General features: G+C 39.2%; 1 protein-coding gene across 2 annotated transcripts in view; it reads right to left on the bottom strand.

Moving 5' to 3' along the window:
* LOC122792970 (UDP-glucuronosyltransferase 1-6-like) overlaps positions 1-27,660 on the bottom strand; it is a 231,324-nt gene that overhangs the window by 57,658 nt on the left and 146,006 nt on the right. For both annotated transcript variants that reach the window (XM_044060567.1, XM_044060565.1), the window contains 2 exons: positions 19,770-19,857; positions 13,365-13,584 (listed from right to left, as the gene is read on the bottom strand). In XM_044060567.1, coding sequence (XP_043916502.1) covers positions 13,365-13,584; positions 19,770-19,857 — 308 coding nt within the window. The remainder of the gene's footprint in view (positions 1-13,364; positions 13,585-19,769; positions 19,858-27,660) is intronic.

Below are 27,660 nucleotides of genomic sequence, written 5' to 3' on the forward strand. Positions count from 1 at the left end.
TTATATATTTTTCTGCAAAATTTGTTGGAATTAATGAACAGTACATTTCTTTTTTCAGGAAAATTGTTTTATTACTGTTGAGTATCTCTCTTGAAATGTTATATTCCCTATAAGCTGTATTTCTTAGTGATCTAGTTTTATGTAATGTATTAGTAGATAGTGGAACTTTTCTCCTCGGGCCTCTGCTGAAAATGGACTTGTTATCCAGCCAGACTAGCCCGGTCAACAAATGTAAAATAAAATAAAATAAAAATAAAATAAATAAATAATGTTCCCAGTCTATATTCGGGTAGTTGAAGTCACCCAATATGATGGTGTTTGGAGATACATTTATACCCTCCAGTGTCTTCAGGAAGGCTGTGTGGGGTTCCTGAGTTTGAGAGGGTGGCCTGTAGCATGCTACAAATTATAGAGCAGTTTTGCCTATGGTTAGTTGCACCTGGATGGTTTCCGAAGCTTCGTGCGTTGCCACCAACCTGGAGGTGTGGGTATCCTTTATGAATATGGATACACCCCCTCCTTTTGTGGTGTGGACCGGGTTTTGGGGCCGGAACGCATGATAGGAGGTAAAACCTGATAGTGCCGGGGTGCTCTCAGGAGCCCTGAACTAGGTTTTAGTTACAGCACAGACATCGATGTTCTCCATACTGAGAAGGGCCTCGAGTGCATGCATTTTGAGATTTAGACTTCTGGCATTGAGCAGCATTACCCTCAGTTTCTTCCCATTTTTGTTTTCTAGGGTGGTAGGTTTAGAATTTGAGCCTTGCCTAAAAAAGGCACTATGGGGGTGGCAAGAGACTTAGCCAATATCCGGAATCCCAGGGGTGACAGGTGCAAGCCATCCCTTGCGAAGCAGCGTGGCTTGTCAAGCATGTCATCCCAGGCAGACAGACACTGGATCCCCTTTGAATGACACCAGAAATTAAGCCAATTGTTAAAGCTGATCATCTTGTCTCTATATTGTGGCATCATTCTTGGTGAAGGAAGGATACTGCTCAGGGTCAGGGTCATACCTGCCTGGGCTACATAATCAGAGAGCTCCTCTATGTCTCTTTTCATGTAGTCCAGGGAGGTACGTCTCAGGTCGTTCACACCAGCATGGACAATGACTGTGCCATATTTGTACTTGCTGTGGAGTGACCAGAGTGCTTGTGTTATGTGGCGGATTCTAGCGCCCGATAGGCAGCTTACTGTGACCCTCTCCTTGTTCAGCCTGGTGAGTGGGACGTCAGTGTGTCTGACTATGGAGTCACCTATGACAAGAATGTTTGGTGTTGTATTTGGCCTTAAGGGCTGTGACTGCTTTGCACACTGATTTTGTGGTTTATGTGTTGCTTGTGGGGTGTCTTGAGGTAGCAGTTTCTTGGGTGTCTGCTTTGGAGGCCTCTGCTGTTTAGGTAAATTTTTACTCAGAGCCTCCGAGTAAGTCTTGTGTGTTTATGTGTTTGATTCAGTGGTGTGGTAGCATTATGTGAGGCTGGTTTTGTGGTGTGTGTAGTTGCCTTCTCCTCCTGTCTGGTCTTGCCAGTCCTGAGTTGAGAGAGCTCAGCCTCCAGTTTGGCTAAATAGCTGCATCTCTCGCAAGTATTTGTGTTATGTGGGAGGAGGAGAGGGTTCTCTGTGTACATGAGGCAATTGTAACATTGCCTCAATATTCCCAGATTCACCAACTGGGCAGGAGAGGAAAATATTGATAGAGATTTGAATTTCAGAATTTATACCTTTTGGAAAATTTCTAATAATACAAATTCTGTTATTCTATCAACTTTCTAAGTCTGTGAGAGCAATATTTAAAAATTGCCCATATTTTTGGGCCTTTGCCCCCCCACCCCATTATTCATGACTTTGTCCAGATTAAGAGGTTGAGAAGAATGGATGGAACTGACAAACAGTGGGAAGAGTGGGAAAAACAAGGGTAGGTCATTAAACAAAAAATCCACAATGCAGAAGCAGTCGCAGACATAACTCCCCCCCCCCCCCCCACCAATCCACGTTGGACCATTGGCCACAACTTTGAGTAAGAGAAAATCTGAGGCTGGAAGTTGGAGTAATAGATCCAGCTATGGATGGGGGTACTGGGACAGTCAGAGCATATGGAAAACAGAGGAAAAAAAAAAAAAACAATGCAGTGGAAGTTACTAGCACTGTGATAAAATAACTTCCACTATGACTCATTAAAATAATACTGTGTGTTGGCACTCAATTTCATGAAAAATTTAAAATGTAAAATTCATGAAAAATTTAAATTTTAGTTTTGTTCCCATTTCCGCCATGTTGGGGGGAAAGCCTCCATGCCAGACTCCTACATATATCACCTCCTCTCTTGTATCAATAAGAAAAAAGGAAGAATGGGAAAACAAAGGAATCACTGTTGGTGCTTATTTAGAAACTACACTGGCTGAAATTTCCTATACAAAACAGTGATCAAGGATTTTAACATCGGCAAGTTAAACTTGACAAGATGGAACCTGGCTCAGTTTGCCAATTATGAAGAGTATGGAATTCTGATACAAATATGCATGTAGAAAATGACTCGTCTGCAAAGGCTCATTGTAGCGCTAATATGTCACAGATGAGGGCATGCGCTGTAGCAGAGACTGTTAAAGTGTGCAAATATATATATATATATATATATATATATATATATATATATATATATATATATATATAATATTCTCCCTGGGACTCCACAAACTGCAAGAGAAAAGATGTTCAGACCTCACTGCAAGGCATTCTGCGGCTTTCGTGAAAAAAGTACTCAAATTCTATATGAGATGAGTTTTCATTTTCTATGTTTTTTTATCTACATTCTTACCAATTACCAAACCCACCCTCTGGGTCTAGAGTACATACTTTCCACCATAATAGGTATCCCCAGCACAGGTATATTGGTCAACTTGATGGCCATTATCTACGCAGCCACAAAGGTGGTTATGAGCCTTCTCTGGTATCAGGGCAATGAAGGCATTTCTGCAGATGCTCCAACTGCAGTCCACGGTGCATCCAGTTTACCATACAGCCTCCTACTCCATCCCTGTACATTTCTGCACTTCTTAACATACACTTTCAAGAGTCACTGTCACAGGCTTTGGATGGCTAAGCCCATATCTTCAGTCCTAGCCAAGCATTTGTCATGCATACCTCCACTTGTGTGGTGATCAGTCGACCAAAACAACTACTCCCTACTCAGTGAATGGGAAAACCAGCATCAATTGCTCACTCCTATTCTCTCCTGTCTAGCTCTTCCAGTGCAAGCACCACTATTCAAACATCAGTCATCTGTACTGTAGTCAAATTTTAATCCCTCTACTCCTTAGGCCCAGATGGTATTCAACAGACATTTCTATCTCAAGCTCATGTTGGACTCTGGCTCAGGTTCACATCTTCCCTATGACTTGACAAAGTCTAAAAATTCATTAAACTTTCTCATGAATTCTTCTTGTGATTTTCTTCAGTTCTATAGTTAACTGTTCTAGAGGTTCAAATACTGCATTCTTATGGATAGTAAATGAGGTTTGTAACAATTTAAAAGGACATTTAAAAAGCATTTTTTTAACTAAATTCTGCTTTTTTGTGAGTGTACTTCTTTGGTTATCGTGGCAAGTCACCCTCCAGTCCTTATACATCTGAAGGCATGAATTCTATGCTTGTATTCTATAAGCTAGAGAGGAGACTTGTTTTTGCATGTGCACAACAGCTGATATTCTGGTTTGTTCTGACAAAGGCTCTTGCCTCCCCATAGTGCCTTTTTTGGGCAAGGTCTCAAAAACAACATTACTGACATGAAATTGACCAATCAGAACAAAATAAGGGTAATGCTGCTAAATGCTAGGAACTTAAACCAAAAACTCTATTCCCTGGAAGCACTTCTATCACTAGAAGATGTAAGATGTAGATGTTTGTGCAGTCACAGAAACCTGGTTCAAGGCCTCAGATAGTACCCTAGCCTTGCAAGGCTTCAATGCCTTCCACACCTTTAGACCACAAAATGAACATGTGAAACAAAAGGAGGCGGAGTTTCAATCTATATTAGAGATAAATTCCCCTCCAGATCCAGGTTATGGTGGGTAAGACCCCAATTTAAGTCATAGCCAGTTATAGATTCCCCTACATTGGTCAGAACACCCATGAAGCCCACTTGACCAAATTGAAGAATCCAAATTTTAACGAACACACTGATGGGGCATTTCAATTAAACCACCATCAACTGGGAAACCTATGCTAGCCCTAACCTGCTAGCGCAAAAGTTCCTTGACTTTATTAATTCCAATGCCTGGAACAAATTGTCCATACTCTGACAAGGGGAACTAACATTCTGGATCTGGTCCTCACCAACATGTCAATCAGATGCAGTGCTGCAACTGTTGGACCCTCATTAGTTAAATCTGACCACAAATCAGTCATCTTTGACCTAACACTAAACTAACACCAAAGCTCACAAAATGTGAAATCAGTTTAAAAAACCTAACCAAGGCAAACTTGGTGAAGGTATAAATGCATTCCAAGCCCCATCCCAAGTTGGAAGAGGTACCTACATCAAAGCTTACACTAAAGCCCTGTACAATCACTTGCATAAGTGTATATACTCGGCTGTACCAGAAAGAATCAAAGCCAGAGCCCCAAGTAAAAACAAGCTGCCATGGCAGACATCCAGCATTAACAAACTTTACAATACATGCAAAAAGTTGCTGTCCAAGAAAACAAAGGCTAGGCCCCAACAATGGAAAAGCACCCTCCTCAGCCTCAACAGGCAAATAAGTCAACTTGCCAAATCCTGCAAGGGCTCCTTTGAGAGAAACTTAGCAAGTACAGCCAAGGATAACCATAGGGCCTTTTACAGCTACTCATGTAACCTAAAGGGTAGAACCCAAGCATGTGCAGAACTAGTGGCCAATAGTATCACACACACACTGATCCCACAGAGATAGCAAACCTGCTAGCATATAGGTTTGGTGAAAATTTCACTCCTTTATCCCCTTCTAACTTGCAACAAACCTCCCCAACCCCACCCCCACTCCACCCTACATATCTGAAGAGCAGGTCCTCAAAACCTTGTTCAAGGCAAAAAACATAGCCTCTATGGGACCAGACAACATCCCAGGCTCTCTTCTAAACAGGCTAAAACATGAACTAGCATCTCCATTAAGTACCCTTTTCAATCATAGCCTAATCACAGGCTTTGTCCCTGCGGAATGTAGAGCAGCTATCCAAAAAGGTGGCCTAGCAAACAGACCCAGGGAATTACAGACCCATAAGTCTGACCAGCCTCTTCTCTAAGGCCATGGAATGTATCATTATGGATCTCGCAAATAAAGATATATGTGACCTCCAAACGCTGGATCCTACCCAACTCGGGTTCATGGAGGGCAGATCCTGCCTGTTAAATCTGGCGGATTTCTTTGAAAATGTGATCAAGGCCATTGACGAGGGCAAATCTGTGTGCGCAGCATAACTCGACCTGGCAAAGGCTTTTGACACAATCCCACATCCAGGCATTACCAATGAACTTCACAAACTGAATGTAAACCCCTTCATTGTAAGATGAGTTGCAATTAGCTCACAAACCAGACACATACCCCAAATGATGTCAGTATACTCCAGGAGGGTCTCACGTAGACCAGTGACTGGGTATTAGTCATGGTCTCAGACTGAATGCAAAGAAATGCATCATCAATCCCTTTGGCACAAACAACGTTTCCCTCACACTATCAAATGGTTTGGCCACTGACTTTTGACCACCATATTGCCTCAGTTGTATGAAAAGCTTTCTACATGGCCCACCTCATTAGTAAGGGTGTCTCTCATTCTGGGACAAGGAAGTCACAACATCCCTGTATTCTTCCCTTAGAAGACCCATTATTGAGTACAGCACCCCTTTTACCATGTATCTCACAAAGCACATGCAACAGCTGGAGAGACCACAAAGGTTCCTCACTAGGAGAATCCAGGGCCTCGAACATCTACCCTACATAGACAGTCTAAAAGCCCTGTCCCTCTACTCAGTCTCATACAGACTCCTCAGAGGTGACCTCTGTCTGGCATACTAAGCAATCCTAGTCTTGATGGGACTGCTGCATATCCACAAGTCAAGCTCCACTCGAGTAATCCGCATGACCTCAACTTGGTCTGTGACATCAATAGGACTTGTTGGCAGACCAGATTTGTGTCCCAGACACTCCCCCTTTTGTGGAATAGATTCCCTCTCCACATAAAGCAGAGTACCTCATTAACCTGTTTTAAGCGCAACCTGGATAACTGGATGGGGAACAGAAAATACACCCCTGGGATTCCACCTCTGTCCCTGCTGGACAGGGGCATCGGGTGCTGACTTGTTGGAATATGTGCTAAATTCTTGGTTAGACTTGTAAGGGCCTCAGGGCCAATAGCCTTGTAACTTCCTATGATCCTAAGAAATCAACAATAATACCCTAAGTCCCCATGAAATGGTAAGAGACCTGGGATCACAAGTTGACTGCAGCCTTAACTTCGACCATCATGCGTCTACTATAGTAAGGAAAGGCTTTCTATGTAGCACAATTAATTAGTAAAAGCTTCATCTCAAGCACAAAAGAAGTTATAACCCCCTATGCTCGGCACTTATCCGGCCCATAATTGATTATAGTGCCCTATTTAGCATGTACCATACTAAGCACCTGCAGCAATTAGAGAGACCTCAGAGGTTTCTAACAAAGAAGATCAACGGGCTTCAGCATGTGGCTTACATAGACTGACTAAAGTCCCTGTCACTATACTCCATATTATATTGACTTCTTAGGGGAGACTTATGTCTGCCCTACAGAGCAATCCAAGACCCAAACCTAATGAACTTGCTGCATATCTGTAAATCAAACAGGACTAGGGATACCCATTCCAGGGACCCAAAAATGGCCTGCGACTTAAATAGGATATGCTGGAGGGACAGATTTACCTCCCAGTGACTGGCGCTTCTTTGGAACAGGCTATCAATTCACATGAAACAGAGCACCTCTGCGACAAGAGGAAACAAATCGTACCAGGAACAGTCAACAAGTAAAACACAAACGATATCTGTTCACTGCTTATAACATGGAAATATGCACCGGCACCAGTAATACACGGTAGTCCATTTATTGATAGATAAAACATTAAAACAACAAAAATTCCATAAACAGTTAAACGCTTTCATCTACTCCTTCTTAGACTTCATCAGAACTATCAAATATGTTCCAAACAGCTTTTTAAAAAAGCATTTTGAAAATGGATAAGCCTATCAGAGACTGCAATTCATTAATAGTCAATTACATTTTTAAAGTGCTCAGTGCATAAAATACCTTGGCAAATACAATTCAGTAACTTAACTGTAGTCCTTTTTATTCATAGTTACTTGTTTATATACCCATACCCCCTAATAAATATGTATTTTAATAAATGTATTCCAAAAAATGTATTTTCCAAAGAAATGGATGTGAAATATGTGTCTAAAATCTCTAATAATCACAACATTAAAATGCTGGCAGTGGCTGCATAAATAATTATATATCACAAAAAAATACAACTCTTTAACTATTATTTTCTAAAATAGATTTGATAGAAATACTATCATTAATTCCTGGGTGTACGGAAGCATTTAATCTAATCTGCCATCTAGCTTCTAGATCACCCAGTTTCTTTTTAATGTTTCCCCCTCTTATATTGGGTTGAATGCATTCTAAAATGCGAAAATTAAGTGTCACAACAACTACTAGCTTCTATATGTCTTGATAAAGCATTTTTTACATCTTTTTTCCTCATACAATAACAATGGTCGTATATTCTATTTCTAAGGCAGCGATCGGTTTTGCCCACATAAAAACAAGGGCATTTTGTGCATTTGGCTAAATATACTATGAGATGTCCTACAATTACCTTTCTGAAAAAACACTTCTGTCCTATTAATATTCCCTAGTATTAAAGAGGGTGCCTTAATAATGAAATTGCACTGATTGCATATACCACACTTTGTGGTTCCTTTCTGATCACCTTCTTTTTCCTTAATTTTCCTTTGTAATTCACATTTTAAATTTCTGCCATTCTTGGACACGCACAAGGTTTTTTCTCCTACAAAGTTTATAAACATTATTATCAGTTTTCAAGATATTCCAATTATTTTCTAGGAGTCTTTTTGTATCTTGTACATGGGGTGCATATTCCAATATGCATGCCCTCAAATAATTTGTAGTATTCATACTCATTTTATTTGTAACATCACCAGACTCTTTAATCATACCAGTACCTAAAATAGGTTTGTATTTTACACCCTATTCTTTTATAACATATTAATTAATATCCTTAATCATATATGGGGGATACCCATGGTCTTTAAACATATTGCCTATCACCTCTAATTCTGTAATCAAATCTGTATAATCAGAGGTCATCCTGGCAGCCCTAATAAACTGCCCTTTTATAATACTGCGTTTTTGACTATTAGGGTGACAACTTGAAAATTGAAGGTAGGAGTTACTAAACGTGTTCTTTCTATAGATTCTGGACTTAAATTTACCATTCTCCACACTTATAAGTGTGTCTAAATATGATATGGATCTCTGGTCCATGTTGAATGTAAACTTTAAATATTCACATGAATTGTTCAAATATTCTTTAAATTCATGTAGGTTACTCTCACTTCCCCTCCAAATCATAAATATGTCGTCCAAAAATCTTAAATAACAAGTAATGTTCTCTCTCCACTCTGTTTCCAGTATATATTCTGTTTCCCAATCCAGCAGAAATAAATTGGCAAAAATGGGGGCACACGCCGCCCCCATTGCCACACCTTAACTTTGTCTATAATTTTCTCCTTCGAAGAATATAAAATTGTAAGATAATATCAATTCCATAAATTCCAATATCAGAGAAATTTTATCCCAACCTAAATTACTGTATTTGTCAATACTATTATTGAACCTTTCCATCCCCTCTTATTTAAGGTTTTTGGACGACATATTTATGATTTGGAGGGGAAGTGAGACTAAACTACATGAATTTAAAGAATATTTGAACAATTCATGTGAATATTTAAAGTTTACATTCAACATGGACCAGAGATCCATATCATATTTAATAACTCCTACCTTCAATTTTCAAGTTGTCACCCTAATAGTAAAAAATGCAGTATTATAAAAGGGCAGTTTATTAGGGCTGCCAGGATGACCTCTGATTATACAGATTTGATTACAGAATTAGAAGTGATAGGCAATATGTTTAAAGACCGTGGGTATCCCCCATATATGATTAAGGATATTAAAGAATATGTTATAAAAGAATGGGGTGTAAAATGCAAACCTATTTTAGGTACTGGTATGATTAAAGAGTCGGGTGATGTTACAAATAAAATGAGTATGAATACTACAAATTATTCGAGGACATGCATATTGGAATATGTACCCCATGTACAAGATATAAAAAGAATCATAGAAAATAATTGGAATATCTTGAAAACTGATAATAATGTTTATAAACTTGTAGGAGAAAAAAACTTGTTTGTGTCCAAGAATGGCAGAAATTTAAAATGTGAATTACAAAGGAAAATAAAGGAAAAAGAAGGTGATCAGAAAGGAACCACAAAGTATGGTGTATGCAATCAGTGCAATTTCATTATTAAGGCACCCTCTTTAATACTGGGGAATATTAATAGGACAGAAGTGTTTTTTCAGAAAGGTAATTGCAGGACATCTCATAGTATATTTAGCCAAATGCACAAAATGCCCTTGTTTTTATGTGGGTAAAACCGATCGCTGCCTTAGAAATAGAATATATGACCATTGCTATTGTATGAGGAAAAAAGATGTAAAAAAAATGCTTTATCAAGATATATAGAAGCTAGTAGTGGTTGTGACACTTTTAATTTTGGCATTTTAGAATGCATTCAACCCAATATAAGAGGGGGAAACATAAAAAAGAAACTGGGTGATCTAGAAGCTAGATGGCAGATTAGATTAAATGCTTCCGTACACCCAGGAATTAATGATAGTATTTCTATCAAACCTATTTTAGAAAATAATAGTTAAAGAGTTGTATTTTTTGTGATATATAATTATTTACGCATCCACTGCCAGCATTTTAATGTTGTGATTATTAGAGATTTTAGACACATATTTCACATCCATTTCTTTGAAAAATACATTTTTTAGAATACATATTTATTAGGGGGTATGGGTATATAAACAAGTAACTATGAATAAAAAGGACTACAGTTAAGTTACTGAATTGTATTTGCCAAGGTATTTTATGCACTGAGCACTTTATAAAGTTAATTGACTATTAATGAATTGCAGTCTCTGATAGGCTTATGCATTTTCAAAATGCTTTTTAAAAAAGCTGTTTGGAACATATTTGATAGTTCTGATGAAGTCTAAGAAGGAGTAGATGAAAGCGCTTAACTTTTTATGGAACTTTTGTTGTTTTACCGTTTTATCTATCAATAAATGGACTACCGTGTATTACTGGTGCCGGTACATATTTCCATGTTATAAGCAGTGAACAGATATCGTTTGTGTTTTACTGTTCAAGAGGAACCTGGACAAGTGAATGGAGCACCACATATTGTTACCAGGGATAGAGCCAACAACCCTCCTGGACACGGGCAGTCATCACTAAATGCAATCTTGGGTATTGACCAACATTTCTATGGTATTACATTGGGATGAAATGGATAAGCTTAAAATGAACTCCGGGTCGATAGCCTTAGTAATCTTCTATGATCCTATGATATTTGGCTAGAAGTACATATAGTGACATCTGAATACCTGTAATATGTGCATAAAAATATATTATATATTAGAAAGTGTAAAGTAGTAGACAGGCAATAGGAACAGACTATTTTTTTCAGTGTTCTTTAACAAAGGTGTAATCCTCTACTTTTTTAAAGGCTTCTCTTCATTTTCCATACCTTCACTAACATCCAACTTTTACTTTCTCACTAGGTCATGGCCCACAGTTCCCTGCCATAGTGTTGCCTCCCCAGCTAACCCAGTTCAATCTGTTGTCACATGGGTATTTCATTTCTGGATGCCATATATGTTGTTGGCTTAAATCATCTGGCTGACAAAGCAGACAGATGAGAGGAGCTCCCTGGTGGTAGACCTTTAGAAGCCATAACACTGCACATTCACTAACATGTTTATGACTGTGTCCATCTTCCTCCTTCAGGTTATGAATGTACAAAGGGTAAAAACAGTAATGTGTGCACAACAGCACACAGCAGCAGCTTCCAGAGTAGAGTCCCAAATAAAGCACTGTGACAATTTGCTGCAGTGTGCTATGCAACCCACCCCTGGAAGTGGATAGCAGGCTTTCAGCCATTCAGTCTGCTCACACAAGGCTGAACCCCTGCCTCTTCAGCCAATTGCTTAATTGTGGTTTCCACTGGCATAAGCAAATCCCTTTATGGAATACCACTGTGTTAATGTGAAATTTATTTTAGTGCAAGTTGTAACTGCAATAGTTTAATACTGCTCACTGGTTAATTTGTGTTGGCATTCGGGTGTACTTAAGGCACTAAAAATAAATGTCTAATTCCATATCATGCAGCTAAGCATCCATACACATGAGATACCAACTTCTGTATAGTCTATTCTTTCTTATGGTACCTGGATTGGTAGGAAAAGGGCCTGTGTGATGGTCCCCATGCTGGACCAGTAATCAAGGAGCCTGAATCCTTACCACTAACACTGGAGAGGGACAAACACTTAGAATACAAATGGATGCACTCAGTATATCCAGATGTGGACTTCTCTGCATCTGGATACACTCAGTATATCCAGATGCAGACTTCTCTGCATCAAGCACAATTTCCCTTAAGATCACACAGGACACACAATCAGCCTGGGGTCTGGGTGCCTCTATCTGTCTCTCCCCAGGTCACCAATAAGGTTCCCCACTAGCACAGTGAAACCAGTGCTGCATGTCCCTGCCCTAAGTAGGCGACATACACACACGGATTTAATTTTCACACACACACACACACACACACACACACACACACACACACACACACACACACACACACACGGGAAAGGCTGGCACAGATTACTTGCACTACCAACTTTGCCCAGACTATAAGGTAGATTCACTGCCACCAGTAAGTTAAGGCTCTTAAAATGGTATCCAATTATGCTTAGTGAAGATAACAATAATACAAATGGTAATGTTGACCAAACAACAAGGCTTTCAGGAGTAGCCAGAGTTATCATCAAATAAATATATGCAAATACTATTAAAGCTTAAATATTTTCTAAAAAGGGACAGCCACAATGAAAATTTTAAATATAATTAATAATAAAAGAACAAGAAAATACTAAATATCTACTTACAGTAAACACCAGAGTTTCAGTCAGAGGAATATTAAAAATAACACAGCTGGAAAGCATCACACAGATACAGAAAAACAGTACTTCTAATCTCACCATATTTTCCTGACTAATCTAAAGAGAATTACTGTTCCCGAGTACTGCAAGGCAAGATGATGTGGGTGAGGGTCTTTCTATTCAGGTTTCCAAGATCAAACTGCCCAGTCTGGCTGATAGACCTGTCAATATAATATCTAAAAATATAATTTCAGAGTTGATTATACAATGACATCACATCTGCTCATCTGACTTCCGTTTCTTATGCTATCACCACCTCTAGAAGCTGACAGGATTTTAGCACCTATAGAGCATTGCTCAGATCTCCTGAAAGTCATAAAACCATACAACCATTCCACTCTTCCTACAGGAGCTACAACCTATTCTCTAGTACAGACACTGTGTGTCTGGCTCAATTTAAACTGTGGGGTAACATCTTTATGGTTTAACCCACAAAGTAATTTAATTTCATATATATTTTGCAAAGTTAGTCAGATTAAGATTAACCTCTTCACTTCCAGTATATGCAGTTACAATGTATACAATTAAATAGTTACAATAAGGAATGTACGTCTCTTTCCCTTCCAGTAGGGCACACTGTTGATACATTTTAACACAAGCAAACCTCACAAATATACTTTCAGTACAAGTACCTGTACAAATCAGTTTGATATACAAATGACATACAATTTACAAAATTCCAGCTATCTGTGCTGGCATATGTTAAAAATCCACTGCTATATTTCTCCTGGCATGGCTGGCAGTACCTCCTATCATCACAGCTTGTAATACATGTTTGTTATTTAGCGTGATGCCTAGGAACTTCTCTGCACTATTATCAATAGTGCAGGGAGTTCAGGTGCATATACGAATAATGAAGACAAATCAGACACATTATGAATATGGTAAAGTAATAACAGTGTTAATAGCTATATACAAGGCAGTCACAATAGAAACTATACTAACATTCTATTTCTTTTGTTACATATCAGAACTTACCGTGTATCATTAATGACAGAATCTAATGCATCCACTAAATCCTGGGAACTCATGTCGGTAATACTTAAGGAGATGCCTGCTCCTCGAGATGCAATAAGATGAGTATTGGTCAGCTGATCCCCATACAATGGCAACATAACCAGAGGAACTCCATTACAGATGGCTTCATATACCGCATTCGACCCTCCATGTGTGATAAATGCTTTTGTCTTTGGATGAGCTGAAATAAATGGTAATAGCATTATGATAAAGACTGACACTCTAGCATAGATAAACATCTCAGGATTTCAGTTTGTCAGTTTATTTATCTATAAAGGGGTGGCTGCAGTGGTGCAGTGGTTAGAGTTGCCACCTCACAGCAAGAGGTTCTCTGGTTCGATCCTTGGCTGAGATGCCTTCTGTGCGGAGTCTGCATGTCCTCCCTGTGGTTGTGTGGGTTTCCTCTGGGTGCTCCGGTTTCCTCCCACATCCCAAGGACATGCTGTAGGTGGACTTGGAACTCTAAAGGGACCCTAGGTGTGAGTGTGTGCATGCATGCATGTGTGTGTGCTTTCTGTGGAAGGTTGGGTGCTGGGCTGGCAACTCGACACCGTAAAACTCCACTGCCAATCATGAGCGGACAGGTGATCCTCTGAGTGACCCCTAACCAAGAAAAGCCGAAAGAAGAAGTTTATTTATCTACAAAGTTTTATAATTAATTCCTTATGTCTTTATACATCCCTTACAACTCTTAAGTGACAGAAGTAGGCAAGCATAGTAAAATGACATTACAATAATATAAATAAATGTAAATGGTTATTTTATTTTGGGTCTATTTCTCTTTTTCTGAATGCCACTCTTTTGGTCAACTGTACATCATTTGAACATTCTTTTCTTTACTAGACTACAGATTGCTTCCCCCATACAAGGTATTTCTTTATTATAAGGTCTATTTTTTTAACGGTTGTCCTTATTTGTAAGGTTAATTCAAGCTGGCTGTGTAGTGAAGAGGGAAAAATGCCCTATTTCAGTTAGCAGCTTAGACTGCTTAAAGAGCTGGGTGGTTGGAAGTAAACAGCCATTGCTTGCTTTTTCATCTTGAGTGGAATGAAATGGCTAAATTCCATGTGCAACTGACCCCAGCTGGCAAAGTGAGGTACTGCAGTATGCAGCCAGGACTGGGACACAGTGGCTATGTGCTCCACATTAGCCAGAAGAATCAAGTGGTTCATCAAGGTAGTCTACTCTGCTTTGACATTGTCACAGTAGTCAGGAAGTCCTTCTATATGGCACACCTCATCATAAAAGGGTTCTCATCCAGGAAAAAAAAGAGGTCATTGTTCCCCTCTGCTCAACACTCATTAGACCCATTATAGAGTACAACGCCCCTTTTGGAATGTACCTCACAAGACATCTGCAGCAGCTGGAAAGGCCAAAGGCCACAGAAGTACCTCACAAAGAGGATTACTGGCCTCAAACAAATGCCCTACACTGACAGTCTCAAGAAACTCCAGCTTTACTCCATAACATATTGCCTACCCAGAGGTGATCTCTGCCTAACATATAAAGCTATGTCAAACCCAGAGCTGTTGGACATGTTACACCTAAAGAAATCCCAATTCCTTCGAGCTACACACTCTAGGGACCTAAACCTCGTCACCACAATAAACAGGACATGCTGGAGGGATATATTCCTGTCCCAGAAACTTACCATACTCTGGAACAGGCTACCCATCTATGTCAAGCAAAATTCTTCATTAGCACTCTTCAAGAAAAATCTTGATGAGTGGATGGGAAATAGGAAATACACCCCAGGGATCACTTCTGTGTCTCTGCTCGACATTGGCACAGGAAAATAATGGTGGCATAAGTCAGGGAACCTTATTGGCTAGGCTTACGTAGGCCCTTGGGCCGATAGCCTAGTACCTACCTATGAACCTATGAACTTGTCTTGGAAGAATACAAATGAGCCAGCAGGGCTCTCACCCTAGATACAGAATGAATGGCAATAGAGCTCTCACTATGGCTAGAAAATGAATGGATACAGTACTTGTCTTCTATGGATGGAATCAATTGTTCAAATAATACATCTAGGAAGGGAAGATTGTAGTACAGGTAAAGATCTTTTAACTAACCATTGAATTTTATTTACCAGAGACAAATTAATTATGCATGCTCTTTGGGCATTAGGATGTATCCTTTTATGTACTATATTATTTAGTTATATTCAGATGTTTAATTACAATTTGTTTTACTTACAGCCAGTAATGCTTCATCTGCTTAGCTCATTTTACCTTAAATATTTTAATTGTTTCTTATTTTATTACTTTTCTCATTTTGCCAATACTATTCTCATAGATTTGAAATTGGCTTTAGAATTCCATATAACAGGGATGAGTTGCTGGGTCTCCATTCCTTCTTTCTACACAGACTTCCTTGAATCATAGCATATGTTTGTAGAGTATTGGGCTTTTCACAAAAGCCTGGAGCCAATCATTGCTTCTACTGGCAGTGTGTTGGGGGTTTTTGGAATAGATCATTACAGTCAATACTGCTGCTATGTAGTTGCTACCATGAGGTAAAGACTGTATGGATAGACAGAGGTTTGTTCTGCATGATATAGTCAGGAATCCCATTGGTCAGGTGTGACAGAGAGATGGGACCTGCTCACTTGTACCTGCAGGGATGTTCTACTCAAATTCCAGATCAAGCGAAAACAAGAAAGTTGTTATTCCAAACTCTATAACACAGACATAAAATTCCTAGCTACATCCCAGGCAATCCAGCATTCAGTAGCAGCTCAGACACTGGAAGATGCATGCAGAAAGGTTGAAGTGTGCAGAAAGAGAGTGTGTGTGTGTGTACATATGTGAGAAGGCACACAGACACACACACACACACACACACACACACACACACACACACACACACACACACACACGGTGGGGTATAGTTTACACCATACTGATGCAGGGCTTACATCAGCTACCTGGAGGTGAGATATGGGCTTAACAGATATGTCCCTGTTGCTCACATATGGAATGAAGCTTGTTGTGAATGGGGGTATGAATCCTGCTCAGTTCCTAGCTTGGAGGCATGCATAGTATAAAAGCCATAGTTCCCAAATCTTGGAGGTAAGCCATACTAACTCATGTTAGGGAATGAAGGCATACATCTACAACAGAAGATACACAGTAGAAACACAAAGCAGCCTCATGCCTCCCTGTATGATGATCCATCAGAAGGTTTTCACTTCTTTGTTAGAGGAAACAAAAGGGTTCGTGTCTAATTGGGTAAGGCTTGACAGCTGACAACCACTGAACTAAAAGAACTTAGAAATGTCTTTTTGCTGCCTTCTTCAAATAATATTTATAATAGACACCTGGCAGGGAAAAAGTTTGGTCCCATACTTCAAGACTTAGTGCCATCCAGGTTCTCTGTGGTGTAGTATCACTACTCAGTATAAGCCGGGGAGGGGGGTGGCCATTTTATTACCATTTTAACTTTAAAATGAAGCAACCTAGAATTAACTCCTTTGAGACTGACATGGGTTCATAAGTAGTCTTTAGTTATGTCCTCCTTTATCATCTACGACATGGTGAAAGGATGTTCCTTCAAGAGCTGAAGAGCTTCCTCATCTCCTCAGTTATGACCACACCCCAATGGCTTATCCCGTTCAGTTTCAATGTCAATATCAAGAAGGAGACAGTTACTTTTATAAAATAATTCCTTTGCATTATGATGAAGATTTGCCCAGGTTGTTGCCTCTGTTATCAACATCCTTGGGCATACTTTTGACTTATTGATCCAACTAAGAATGATGACTATTGACTTGGTTGTTGTGTCAGTCACTTGGTCAGATTGCTCTTTTGTTTGGTTGATTGATCTAACAACAGGTGTAACCTACTAACCACTCGGTCAGGTCAATATTTTCTTCATGGCTGAACTAACCAGGTAATACCACCCCCCCATCCCCGCAGGCCTAGGTCTAGTACAATACAGATGTCTTCGTCTGACTGGCCCAGATATTTTGTGCCCAGTTCTGCGTCAAAACAAGGACTGTGAATTGACTGATCCCTACTGTTTGTCTTGATCTGATCAGGGCTAGTCCAAAGTGTGCATACAGGAATCAGAAATTCCCAATGAACTTGTACACTGTCTTGGAATAGCACAACTTTTAATTAACTGATTATTATGATTTGGTTTCTATTATCTCTAGTATGTGCACTGTTCCCATTCTGCTGGATCTAATCACTACTAGGTTTGTAGAACCATGCTACATTATCTGTAGCTCTGGACATGCTTCTCAACTGTCCAGAATTTCACAAAATGTCCAGATTTTGGTCCCATATGTCTGGTCTGTTCCTCATAAAATGTGTGGTTTTCTGGCAAATCATTGAGAATTCACATAAACAAACAATAACAGATACCAGAATTTGAGACTACATATCCTTCAGAAAACTGTATGCTTAAGCAAAATCTGGTATAGTAGCAACTTTATAAATTTATAAAATTCCTGTTCCTATTTTTGGGTCTCTCCCCCCTTTATTTTTAGCTTTGTTCAGATTGCTTGTGCTAACAGGTATATGCCCTGGGAAATTCCCAGACATGTTTCCCCCTCCAACTCAAAATTAAGGACCAAAAAGTATCCTCAAATCTGGGGACAAAAAACTCTTTGGCTCTGAAATTGTAGGAACCCACTTGTTAAAAATGTAACAGGCAGCTTGCTACTTGTTAAAAATGTAACAAGCAGCTTGCTACTTGTTAAAACGGGCAGCTTGCTACTGATAGATTATCACACACATTAAGTGCCTCAACACTTCAGGCATGGAAACTAGCCCTTCTCAAGAAAACCTGTACAGCTGTAAGTTGTGTTATGATATTCTACTTTATTTTCTTGAAAAGGGAATACACTGTAATCCGTTGAAGTTCATCAGAATTTGGATCTAGTTAGCAGGGGTAATTTTGCAAAAGTTGTTTTTTCCCCCGATTCAGAATCAAAAGGTGGACTAATTAGTGTCAATGTGCCAAAGTCATGTCTTCTGAGTATTTGCTAAGGGTTTGACTTGTAATTTACTTCTTAGGTATGGGCAGAAGTTATCATTGAGGAATTTAAATGCAAGCAGGCAAAGAAGGACAGGCTGTGCTGTAACTGGGAGACAATTAGCTGTCTGTATTATAACATAATGATGCTTTAGATGGGGAGAGGATAATAACATATGTCTTTAAACTTTGCTGGTTTTAGCAAGAGCCTGCCTGGCTTCCTTGGTAAGGTGATTATAATTGGAGTCATACCTCTCAACCCTCCAGATTTTCACAGAATGTCCAGATTTGTGCTTTATATTTTTAGTCTGTACCTCATAAAATTTGTGGTTTCCTGGCAAATCATTGAGGAATTGATGTAACTAAATAGTATTAAATAAATGACAGACATTTGAGTTTCAGACTTCATATGCTTCACAAAATATATAATAATTCAAAAACTGTTACTCTAGCAACTTTCTAAGTTTATAGGAGAAGTATTAAAAACTCTCCTTATTTTTGGACCTTAGCGCCCCCCCGCTGCATTATTTCTGGCTTTGTTCAGACTTCTTACACTGACTGAGAAGTACTGCTGCAGTAAGTAGCTTTGGGCATGGTGGAAACTCCCACAATTGCTACATCAGAGTAAAGGCCAAGGTTTTTTTAAAAGACTAGCTTATTACCACTGTGGCATCATAAAACATATTTTGAAAATCTTTTATTTGTCCCTTGCACCCAAAGTATTACTTTGAGTAAAGGCTGAGGAATTCTGCTACATGTGGCACTAGCAGCCAGGAATGGCAGAGGGCTTGTGCCATGGAATACAATATAGCTGCTAGTATCCATTATGGAGCATGTGACATCATTTGTTTTCTTTTTCCTAAGCATATGCTTGATCATTGCAGATGAAGAAAAGCCCAGTGGCATGTGATCTCATATACTGTTATTGCAATCTGAAACAGTCACTTCGAGGGACCACTTTAATGTTGATAAGGCAACCGTCTTGCTGCTCATTTAGGAATCTTTCTAACAGCCCTCCCCCACACTTTTACATCATTTCTGCTGGCCTCCATTAATTCCAACCGAGATAAAGATCCTAACCCTGAGATACTGGAGTGCGTCTGATTCTTCCTATTCAGTTTCACTTTGCTGCTCACCCTTTATGCTTAACATAACTGTCTTCACATGCACATTTTTGTAAACCAGATAACAATGAACTTGGTTCACTAGAAACATCTAAAAACATTTAGGTCATATAACCATCGCTATCAGTTAGTTACATGCTGACATTTAAACTTAATTATGAGAAAGGACATTTGGATTCTGAAATTTTACCTGTGATTTCATTAAGACGATATATCGAGGTATTTATTAAATAAAATGTTGAGTAAGAGAAAAGCTTACCCAGAAGATCATTTTGTGGAAGCCAGTCAACTAGCTTGATGTTTGTTGAAACATTGGAGTGTATCTTCCCACTGTATTTCCATAGTACCTATTGAGAAATAGAAGTGATGTATGAAAAAAAGCTCTCTTTACTGATTTGTTTAATAATAATTCAGGTAAAACAGCCTCATGAAAAATAGTATTCCTGGAAGAACAGTCGGAAACACCAAGTTGGTTTAGTACAAAATATATAACTTTCTAGACATGTACGTGTGTTGGGGGATAGCAGCTATCAAGAATGCAGCTCTTTTTCTATACTCTAAAATGAACTGTTAGTTTAAATAGTATATTTGTATTACTTGCCCTTATTGTGCAACATACATATGTAAGCTGTTAAAGAATGTAACTACATTAAATCAGCTTGTAACTGCAAGTTTAGTTCTTGAAATAATTAATTTTATTAAAAAAATGTTTTTCTGTTACTGTGATAGGAGCAATGAATGTTGAGACTGTTAATACAGTGGCACTATATGAAATGTCACAGTTGTGTGAATGATGCACTACATTTTCATATTTAGAAAAAATGTCATCAATTTAACTTATTTACAATATATACACAGGAAGAAATTCATCATCATATTCTGTTACACTATGTTAGGAATACATTTAGTCATCAAAGGTAATGTGTTAATTGTATGAGATTACAGTCTTAGTGTTTCAATACCAACATTTCAAGGCTAAAAGTCTTAGGATGATTTACAGCTCTAGATCCAATCATTTCTTTTTCAGTTCTACATAATACTGTTTTTAAATTTAAAAAATTATTTGAATGTAGGAACTGAATTTGATCTGCAATTTTTTGTAATAACTTTTCTAGCAATTGCCAAAAGACTCCAAAATATTTTTCTTCTTTGGCTTTTACAGATACAGTAAGTGAAACATTCATTAGTATTATTGATCTAGTTAAAGAACAATTATCAGACTATAACCCCATAAAACATACTTATCTCTTCCCAATATAAATTAAATTTTTCATAACCCATAAACATGTTTGCCCAATCAGCTTTTACATTTTTACTATATCTCCAATAGACTGAAATCATTTTACTAAACCTAGAGATTTTACAGAGAGAAACAAACATTCTATGTATATATTTTCACATAAAAACTTTCCACTATAAACCTGAAGTTTGACTAACTGATTTAAGTAACAAAGTTTTATTCTTACCAACTACTGAGTCACTCCATCCACTACTATCTAAAAAGTTCCAGAATTTTGTATCAAAATTATTATTATTTAAAATTAACTTATATAATTGGACTATCTTCCTTTGAAGGCCAAACTACTTTTGATGACAGCATTCAAATATTCACAGTCACAGTAGCTTATGGCTATTTTTTTGACAAATTTTTAGGTGTTGGTAGGTAGAGCAATAGTATGGTAGGTTGCCTATTCAATAGGCAAAGTAGGAACTTTAGTATCCATGGCAGGTTGTGTTTTATTAGCAATATATACACAGTTATAGTTGTAGACTTGTCTTTGTTTTTGTGATTTATGCATTTTAGTAGTTTTGTTTGTAGACTGCGGTGGTGGTGCTGCGGTAGCGTTGTCACCTCACAGTAAGACGTTGTCCTATTCGATTCTCAGCTAGCATCTTCTGTGTGGAGACATGCATGAATGGGCGTACCTTCATTGAAGGTTGTGCGTCAGGACCGGCAACTCGGCACGTAAAAATCTACTGCCAATCATTAGCGGACCGGAGTTCTGCTTTGGCGACCCCTAACCGGGAAAAACCGAAAGACTCAACAACAAGTAGTTTAGTTTGTAGAAAGGAAAAATTAAAAAAATGTGGGCTGTTAAGATAATGTTGGAGGAATGTATCAGAATCTTATATATAATTAAGTCAATATGGTGGATAAATATGCCATTATCTTTCAGAAGAAATCCTTTTAATTAGACAGCATTGATAGTTTTATTATATTAATGTAAATGTATTAAATAATGGCTACAAAAGTAATCATTAATAAGATATTTATAATTTAAACAGAGGAGACTCAAATTTAGTAAAATGATTTCTTCAGTTTGCTGGAGATGCAGCAACGATGTAAAAGCTGATTGGGCACATATGTTTATGGATTTTGAAAAATTATATATATATATATATATATATATATAAATATAGAGGGAAGAGATATGTATGTTTTATGGGGATATGGTCTGATAATTGTTCTTTACCTAGATCAATAATACAGGAAGTAGAACATACACAAGTATCTGTAAAAGCCAGACAACAAAAAATGTTATGGTCTCTCTTGGCAGTTACTAGAAATGATTTTACAAAAAATTTCAAAAGCAAACTTAGTTCCTATCTTCAAAGGATTTTTAAATTTAAACAGCAATACTATGTAAAACTGAAAAAGTGATCAGAGTATGATCTATAAATCATACAAAGACTTTTAGTAGTTGGGATAACTTTGAAATGTTGCTATTGAAATACCAGGGCTCTTAATGTGTTAATTGTATAAGATTACCTTGATGATTCAGTGTATAACAATATGTGATGTTGAGTTTCTTCATTTCTGTGTATATATTGTACATTTTTAAATTAATAATTATTCCTACATGCTCACACAACTGAAACATTCATTTTTCTCAACCTTTTTGAAGTGTTACTTGCTTTATGAATGATCTCAGAAAGGAATGTGTTACAAAGAAACAAAGATAAAATCAACAACACTTTAACACTTCTAATTAGCATACTACTTAGACCTGACTTTCACTTAAACTAAATTGTGCATACTAAATGAAGTTAAATAAATAAAATTCTTACCTTACATAGTATTGAAATTACCAATTATATTGCTTATAATTTAATGACATTCCCTTACAGGAAGTATTTAACATTTATAAATTTAGTTAAATGAAGTATAATGTTTCATTGTAAACATAGTACAACAGTAAAAAAAGAAGTTATGTACTCACCATAACGTTCCATCTGAGTAGTTGTACTTCACTTGTCTTCAACCTGTGGGAATACAGATCCATATCGGATCCAAGCTGGTAAAAATTACTAGCATCAACTCCAAGCTCCAGACTCCTCCCCTTACCCATAATACACCTCCACTGCCTTCCATCCCCAGATTGAGTTTGCAGAACTTATACTTAGAACCCGACCTGATAACATACTTGTGACCTATACTACAGCCTGTAGGCTGAACATGCGCCAAGGTCTAGGGGAAGGGATGGCTGAAGATAAATTAAGTACAACTACTCAGATGGAATGTTATGGTGAATACATAACTTCTTTATCTGAAGTGGTTTACGTCATTTGGTCTTTAACCTATGGGACAGAATCCCCAGCTACTAAACTCCTGGGAGGCCCTCATGGAAGGATATTCTGGAGCACCGTGGAGCCAAAAGATGCTCTCCTTTTAGATGTCAAATCCAATTTGTAATGGGAAATAAACATACAAGATGAGGACCAGTAGCTGCAGAGCAAATGTCATCCAAAGACACCCTAGACCAGAAAGCTGCAGATGTAGCCATGGACCTAGTGGAATGATCTTTAACCTGACCTGGAGGAGACGTGCCTTTGTCCTTATAGACCTGCAGGATGCATAAAGAAATCCATCTAGCTATAGTGACCTTGGAAATAGGTTTGCCCAAAAAGGGTCTATAGAATGAAACAATTGATAAGATTTAAGAAAATTTTTTGTCCTGTGTAAAGAGAATCATAACTGTCTATGAACATCCAACAGGTGTAGTTTGTATTCCATCCTGTTGGTAAAATTGGGAAATAACACAGGCAAATTTATAGTCCGATTGACATTGACACCTTAGGAAGAAAAGATGGGTTGGTTCGAAGGGAAACTATCTTTATGAAAAATCATGTACTGGAATTTTATGGACAAGGCCTGTAGTTCCGAAACCCTTCTAGCAGAGGTAATCACCACCAGAAAAGCTGTTTTGCACAATAGAAATTTTAGATCTGCAGTTGCAGCAGGCTCAAAAGGCAGAGCGGCCAGAGCTTGGAGAACAATACAAAGGTCCCATGGGGGGACAGAATCTTTGACTGGGGGGGCATAGCAAAAAAGTGCCTTTAATAAAGGCTTTATACAGTCTAGAGGATGCCAAGGATGCAAAATTCTCACCCACATGAAAATGAGAAATGGCAGCCAACTGAATTTTGACAATAGACGAACTAGCTCCATGCTGGAAAATATCAGCTAGAAAATCAAGAATTGTGGAAATAGGAGCCATAAAAGGATCTAAACTCCTCTGAGAGGCCCAGAAAGAAAAAAATGTTTCCATTTGCTGCAATAAACCTTTTCACTAGAAGACTTATGAGCTGCTACCAAAATAGACTTAACTGAAGAGGAAAGTCCAGGAGTCCTAGCAATCACGGGAACTGGAGCAGCCAAGCCATGAGCTTCAGGCTGTTGGGACTTTGATGAGGCACCCTCGATGGATGTGAAATCAGATCCTGAATGGATTCTAGGATCCAAGGTGGAGCCAGGTGGGACCAAAAGAAGGGAAACCATACCTGGTGAGGCCAGAATGGGGCAATGAGGATCACCTTGCTCCCCAGTCAACAAGCTTTCTGCAGAAACCTTGGGATGAGGAACTGGTGGGTAAGCATATAGAAGACCGTGAGGCCAAGCATGAACTACAGCATCTGAGGGACTCCCCCGGAGGGGTGTTCAGAGTGAAAAACCTGATGCACTTCATGTAGGAAGGAGATGCGAAGAGATTGCAGCAAGGTTGACCCCACTCACTGAAGATCTGTTCCGCTACTGAGAATGAAGCCTTGTCCTCCTGCGACATGGACTTGGGTGAAGACTCCTCCAGCTCCTTCACTAGGTCATGTTGGAGTCTCATGACATGGGCCAAGTAGTTCAGTGCCCTTATTGAAAAGGTAGCTGAAGCATACACAAGCTTCCCTAGGCGGTCCATCATCCGTGACTCTTGGTTAGGAGGGTGGACCGAGGAACTTTCCTGAGATAATTCCTTCTTCATGGCTGCTGCTGCCATCACGGCATCAACTAGGGAGCCCATGTTCCAGGAAGGCCTGTCAATAGGGGGACTCAGAACCTTATTGGGGTGCTTAGGGTTCGGCTCCATGATATCTGGTTCCTTCCACACCCACGAGGTGATCAAATCCACTAAAGGATCCATGGGAGGGGGCACCCAAGACATAGATGGGCCCATGTCAAAAGCCTCCAGAAACACAACCTTATCAGGGGAGGGCTTGGGGGCAGACCAACCTCCCCGCTGATGCAGGATCTCCATGATGTCTCCAAAGGAGACATCATCAGGAGGTGATCTTGGGGACCCCTCCCTATCATCTAAATTTGTGTCCTCAGTTAGGGACTCGGGGGAGTCCAAGTGCCTCCTCTTGCACATATGCTTGTGTGGCACATCTCCCATGGGGCTCTCTGGGGAGCACTCGCAAGCCATCTGTTCCTCTGGGGGAACCGTCTGGGGCTCTTCGGGCACAGGCTGTCCCTCTGGTAAGACAATGGGGACTGTAGACAGAGCTGAGGGGGTCTGGGCGGAGTCCAAGGGGGCAGTCAGGGGTTTCAATCTGATGGAGAGGACCCGTTCTACTATATCAGATGCCAAAGGACAGCAGACCTCATGGGAAACTAATAAGGAGGCTGGTCTCCCCAGATCAGACACGAGAATCGGAGCCGGACATGAAGTGGATAGTTCCACTCCCTCAGATCCAACACCCAGGCTCATACTCAGAGAGTGGCTCAGATCCAAACTGATCAGATCAGAGATGCTCCAGGCAGCTGTCAGCATAGAAGATGCAAGGACCATTAGACCGCCTTACCAAGGCCAAACTCGAATCTGAGAACTCTGAAGCCGATGGTCGGATTGGGGGAAGGACAAATGGGCTGAAAAAAGGGAAGTGAGTTCCCTCCTCCTGAGGGAGGGGAGGCTGGCAAGACCCCCATATGGATCTGTGTACAGATAAAGCCCCTCATCATCTTATCCAGACCCATATCTGATAAAGAACTGGTCGACCGAGACGAGGCTACAGAATCCAACCTGGCCGGTTGGGGAACTGAGGCAAAGGAGACTGAATGTGCCTCCTCTGGCTCTGGGGAGAACCTCTGAGACTGGAGCGGAGGGGAGTCACTCGTCCGTGCAGACTTGCTCGGGGATGAGAGGTCCGGGGACCTCTTCATCTTTTTCTTCATCTTTGACTCTCCTCTGCTCCACTACCACAGGCTTAGATGCAGGAGTTTGAGTCTCAGCCTGGGAGGGAGGGGAAGCCAGAGGGAGAGAAGTGGGAGAGGTAGCCACAGCAGCCACTGTGACTGAAGCCAAGGATAAGGAAGGAGGGTCAGTGGCAGGCAGACCACCTTTGAGGGCCAACTTGGCCTTTCTATCCTTCAAAGATCAGGGGTTGAACCCCACACAAATGGAGCACTCCACATTAAGGTGGGCCACACCTAAGCACAACACACACAGAGTGTGGCCATCCGCTGGGTTGAGCTTATGGCCACTCTCTGTGCAGTGCTTAAAGATAAGCTTTTCAGCCATACTATCAAACAAGAAGCCTTAAAAAAAGGAAGAGACAGACCAAAAACTTTCTTTCTTTAGACTAATAACACACCCACTCACCACACTAGACTGACTAAGAGGGGGAGGGGCACCACAGACAAACTACTCTAAACTAACTACAACTACAAACCTACACTTGATGCCAAAGCGATGGGAGGGGAGAAAGGGTACCTATACTAACCTGAAATGGCTAAAAGTAACAGAAAATTTAGAAAAACTTACAATCAGAATCACCCTGATAGCTGGAGCTCTAGATACACGATGTTTTACAAATTGTTGTAAATGAGATCTGGGGATGGAAGGCAGTGGAGGTGTATTATGGGTAAGGGGAGGAGTCTGGAGCTTGGAGCTGATGCTAGTAATTTTTGCCAGCTCGGATCCGATACAGATCCTTATTCCCACAGGTTGAAGATCAAATTAAGTAAACTACTTCAGATCTAGCTATTTACATTCCTTATCATCAAAAATGTTTTAGCTTAAAATATAAATACATATGTACATATCTTTTGAAGCTTAATGTCCAATACAAACCCTTTACTTAAAGGGTAAATCCATTGTTTCAGAAGATAAACATTTTGCAATAAAAGAATAAAAGTCACTTGTTTTAAGCTTTTTAATTTTAGAAGCAGTTTTCCATTAATTCAACTCATGCTTTCTCTTGAGGGATATATTGTTCCCATCCATTCCTCTTGAGGGATATATTGTTCCCATCCATTTCTTTAGTATTATTAAGAATTCTAATTTGACAAAAGTAGATGCCACCTCCAGTCTGTCAAATATTTTTAGTTGCTTCAGAAATAAATAATTTGATCTTTTTCAGGAAACACCAACGTGGCTTTAATATTGATCTTTTTAAGTTCATTTATTAGTGGCAAGCAGGATTTTCATTTACTTATTAATTTAGTGGAATAATCATTGTCAAATCTGACTACACTTTAATCTATTTTTATAGATGGGTTGGGCCATGCTGTTTTTAATATTTGATCTTTTTTCTAAGCTAGACATAAACTTAACTATAATTAAACATGGTGGTGTGTTTTCCTTCTTTGAATGGGCTCTCAAGGATCTATGACCCTATCAATTCCAAAAGATGAAATTTCAGGTAGATTTAATGATGTAGCCAGGCTGTTAAGATGTTGATTATATTGTCTCTGTCATGCTTTTCAGATATACCATAAATTCTAATGTCATTTCATCTCAGTCTATTTTCTAAATCATAAACTTGATCTATGAGCCAGTTATTTTGTTTTAAAAGAAATTTAGTCTGAGACTCACCTTCAGTTATTCTTTTTGTCATGATCATTTAGAGCTTCTTATAACTGCTGTTTTGTGCACTTT

This window comes from Protopterus annectens, chromosome 2.part0 (assembly GCF_019279795.1).
Source record: "Protopterus annectens isolate FY-2018-M chromosome 2.part0, PAN1.0, whole genome shotgun sequence".
Taxonomy (NCBI): Eukaryota; Metazoa; Chordata; order Ceratodontiformes; family Protopteridae; genus Protopterus; species Protopterus annectens.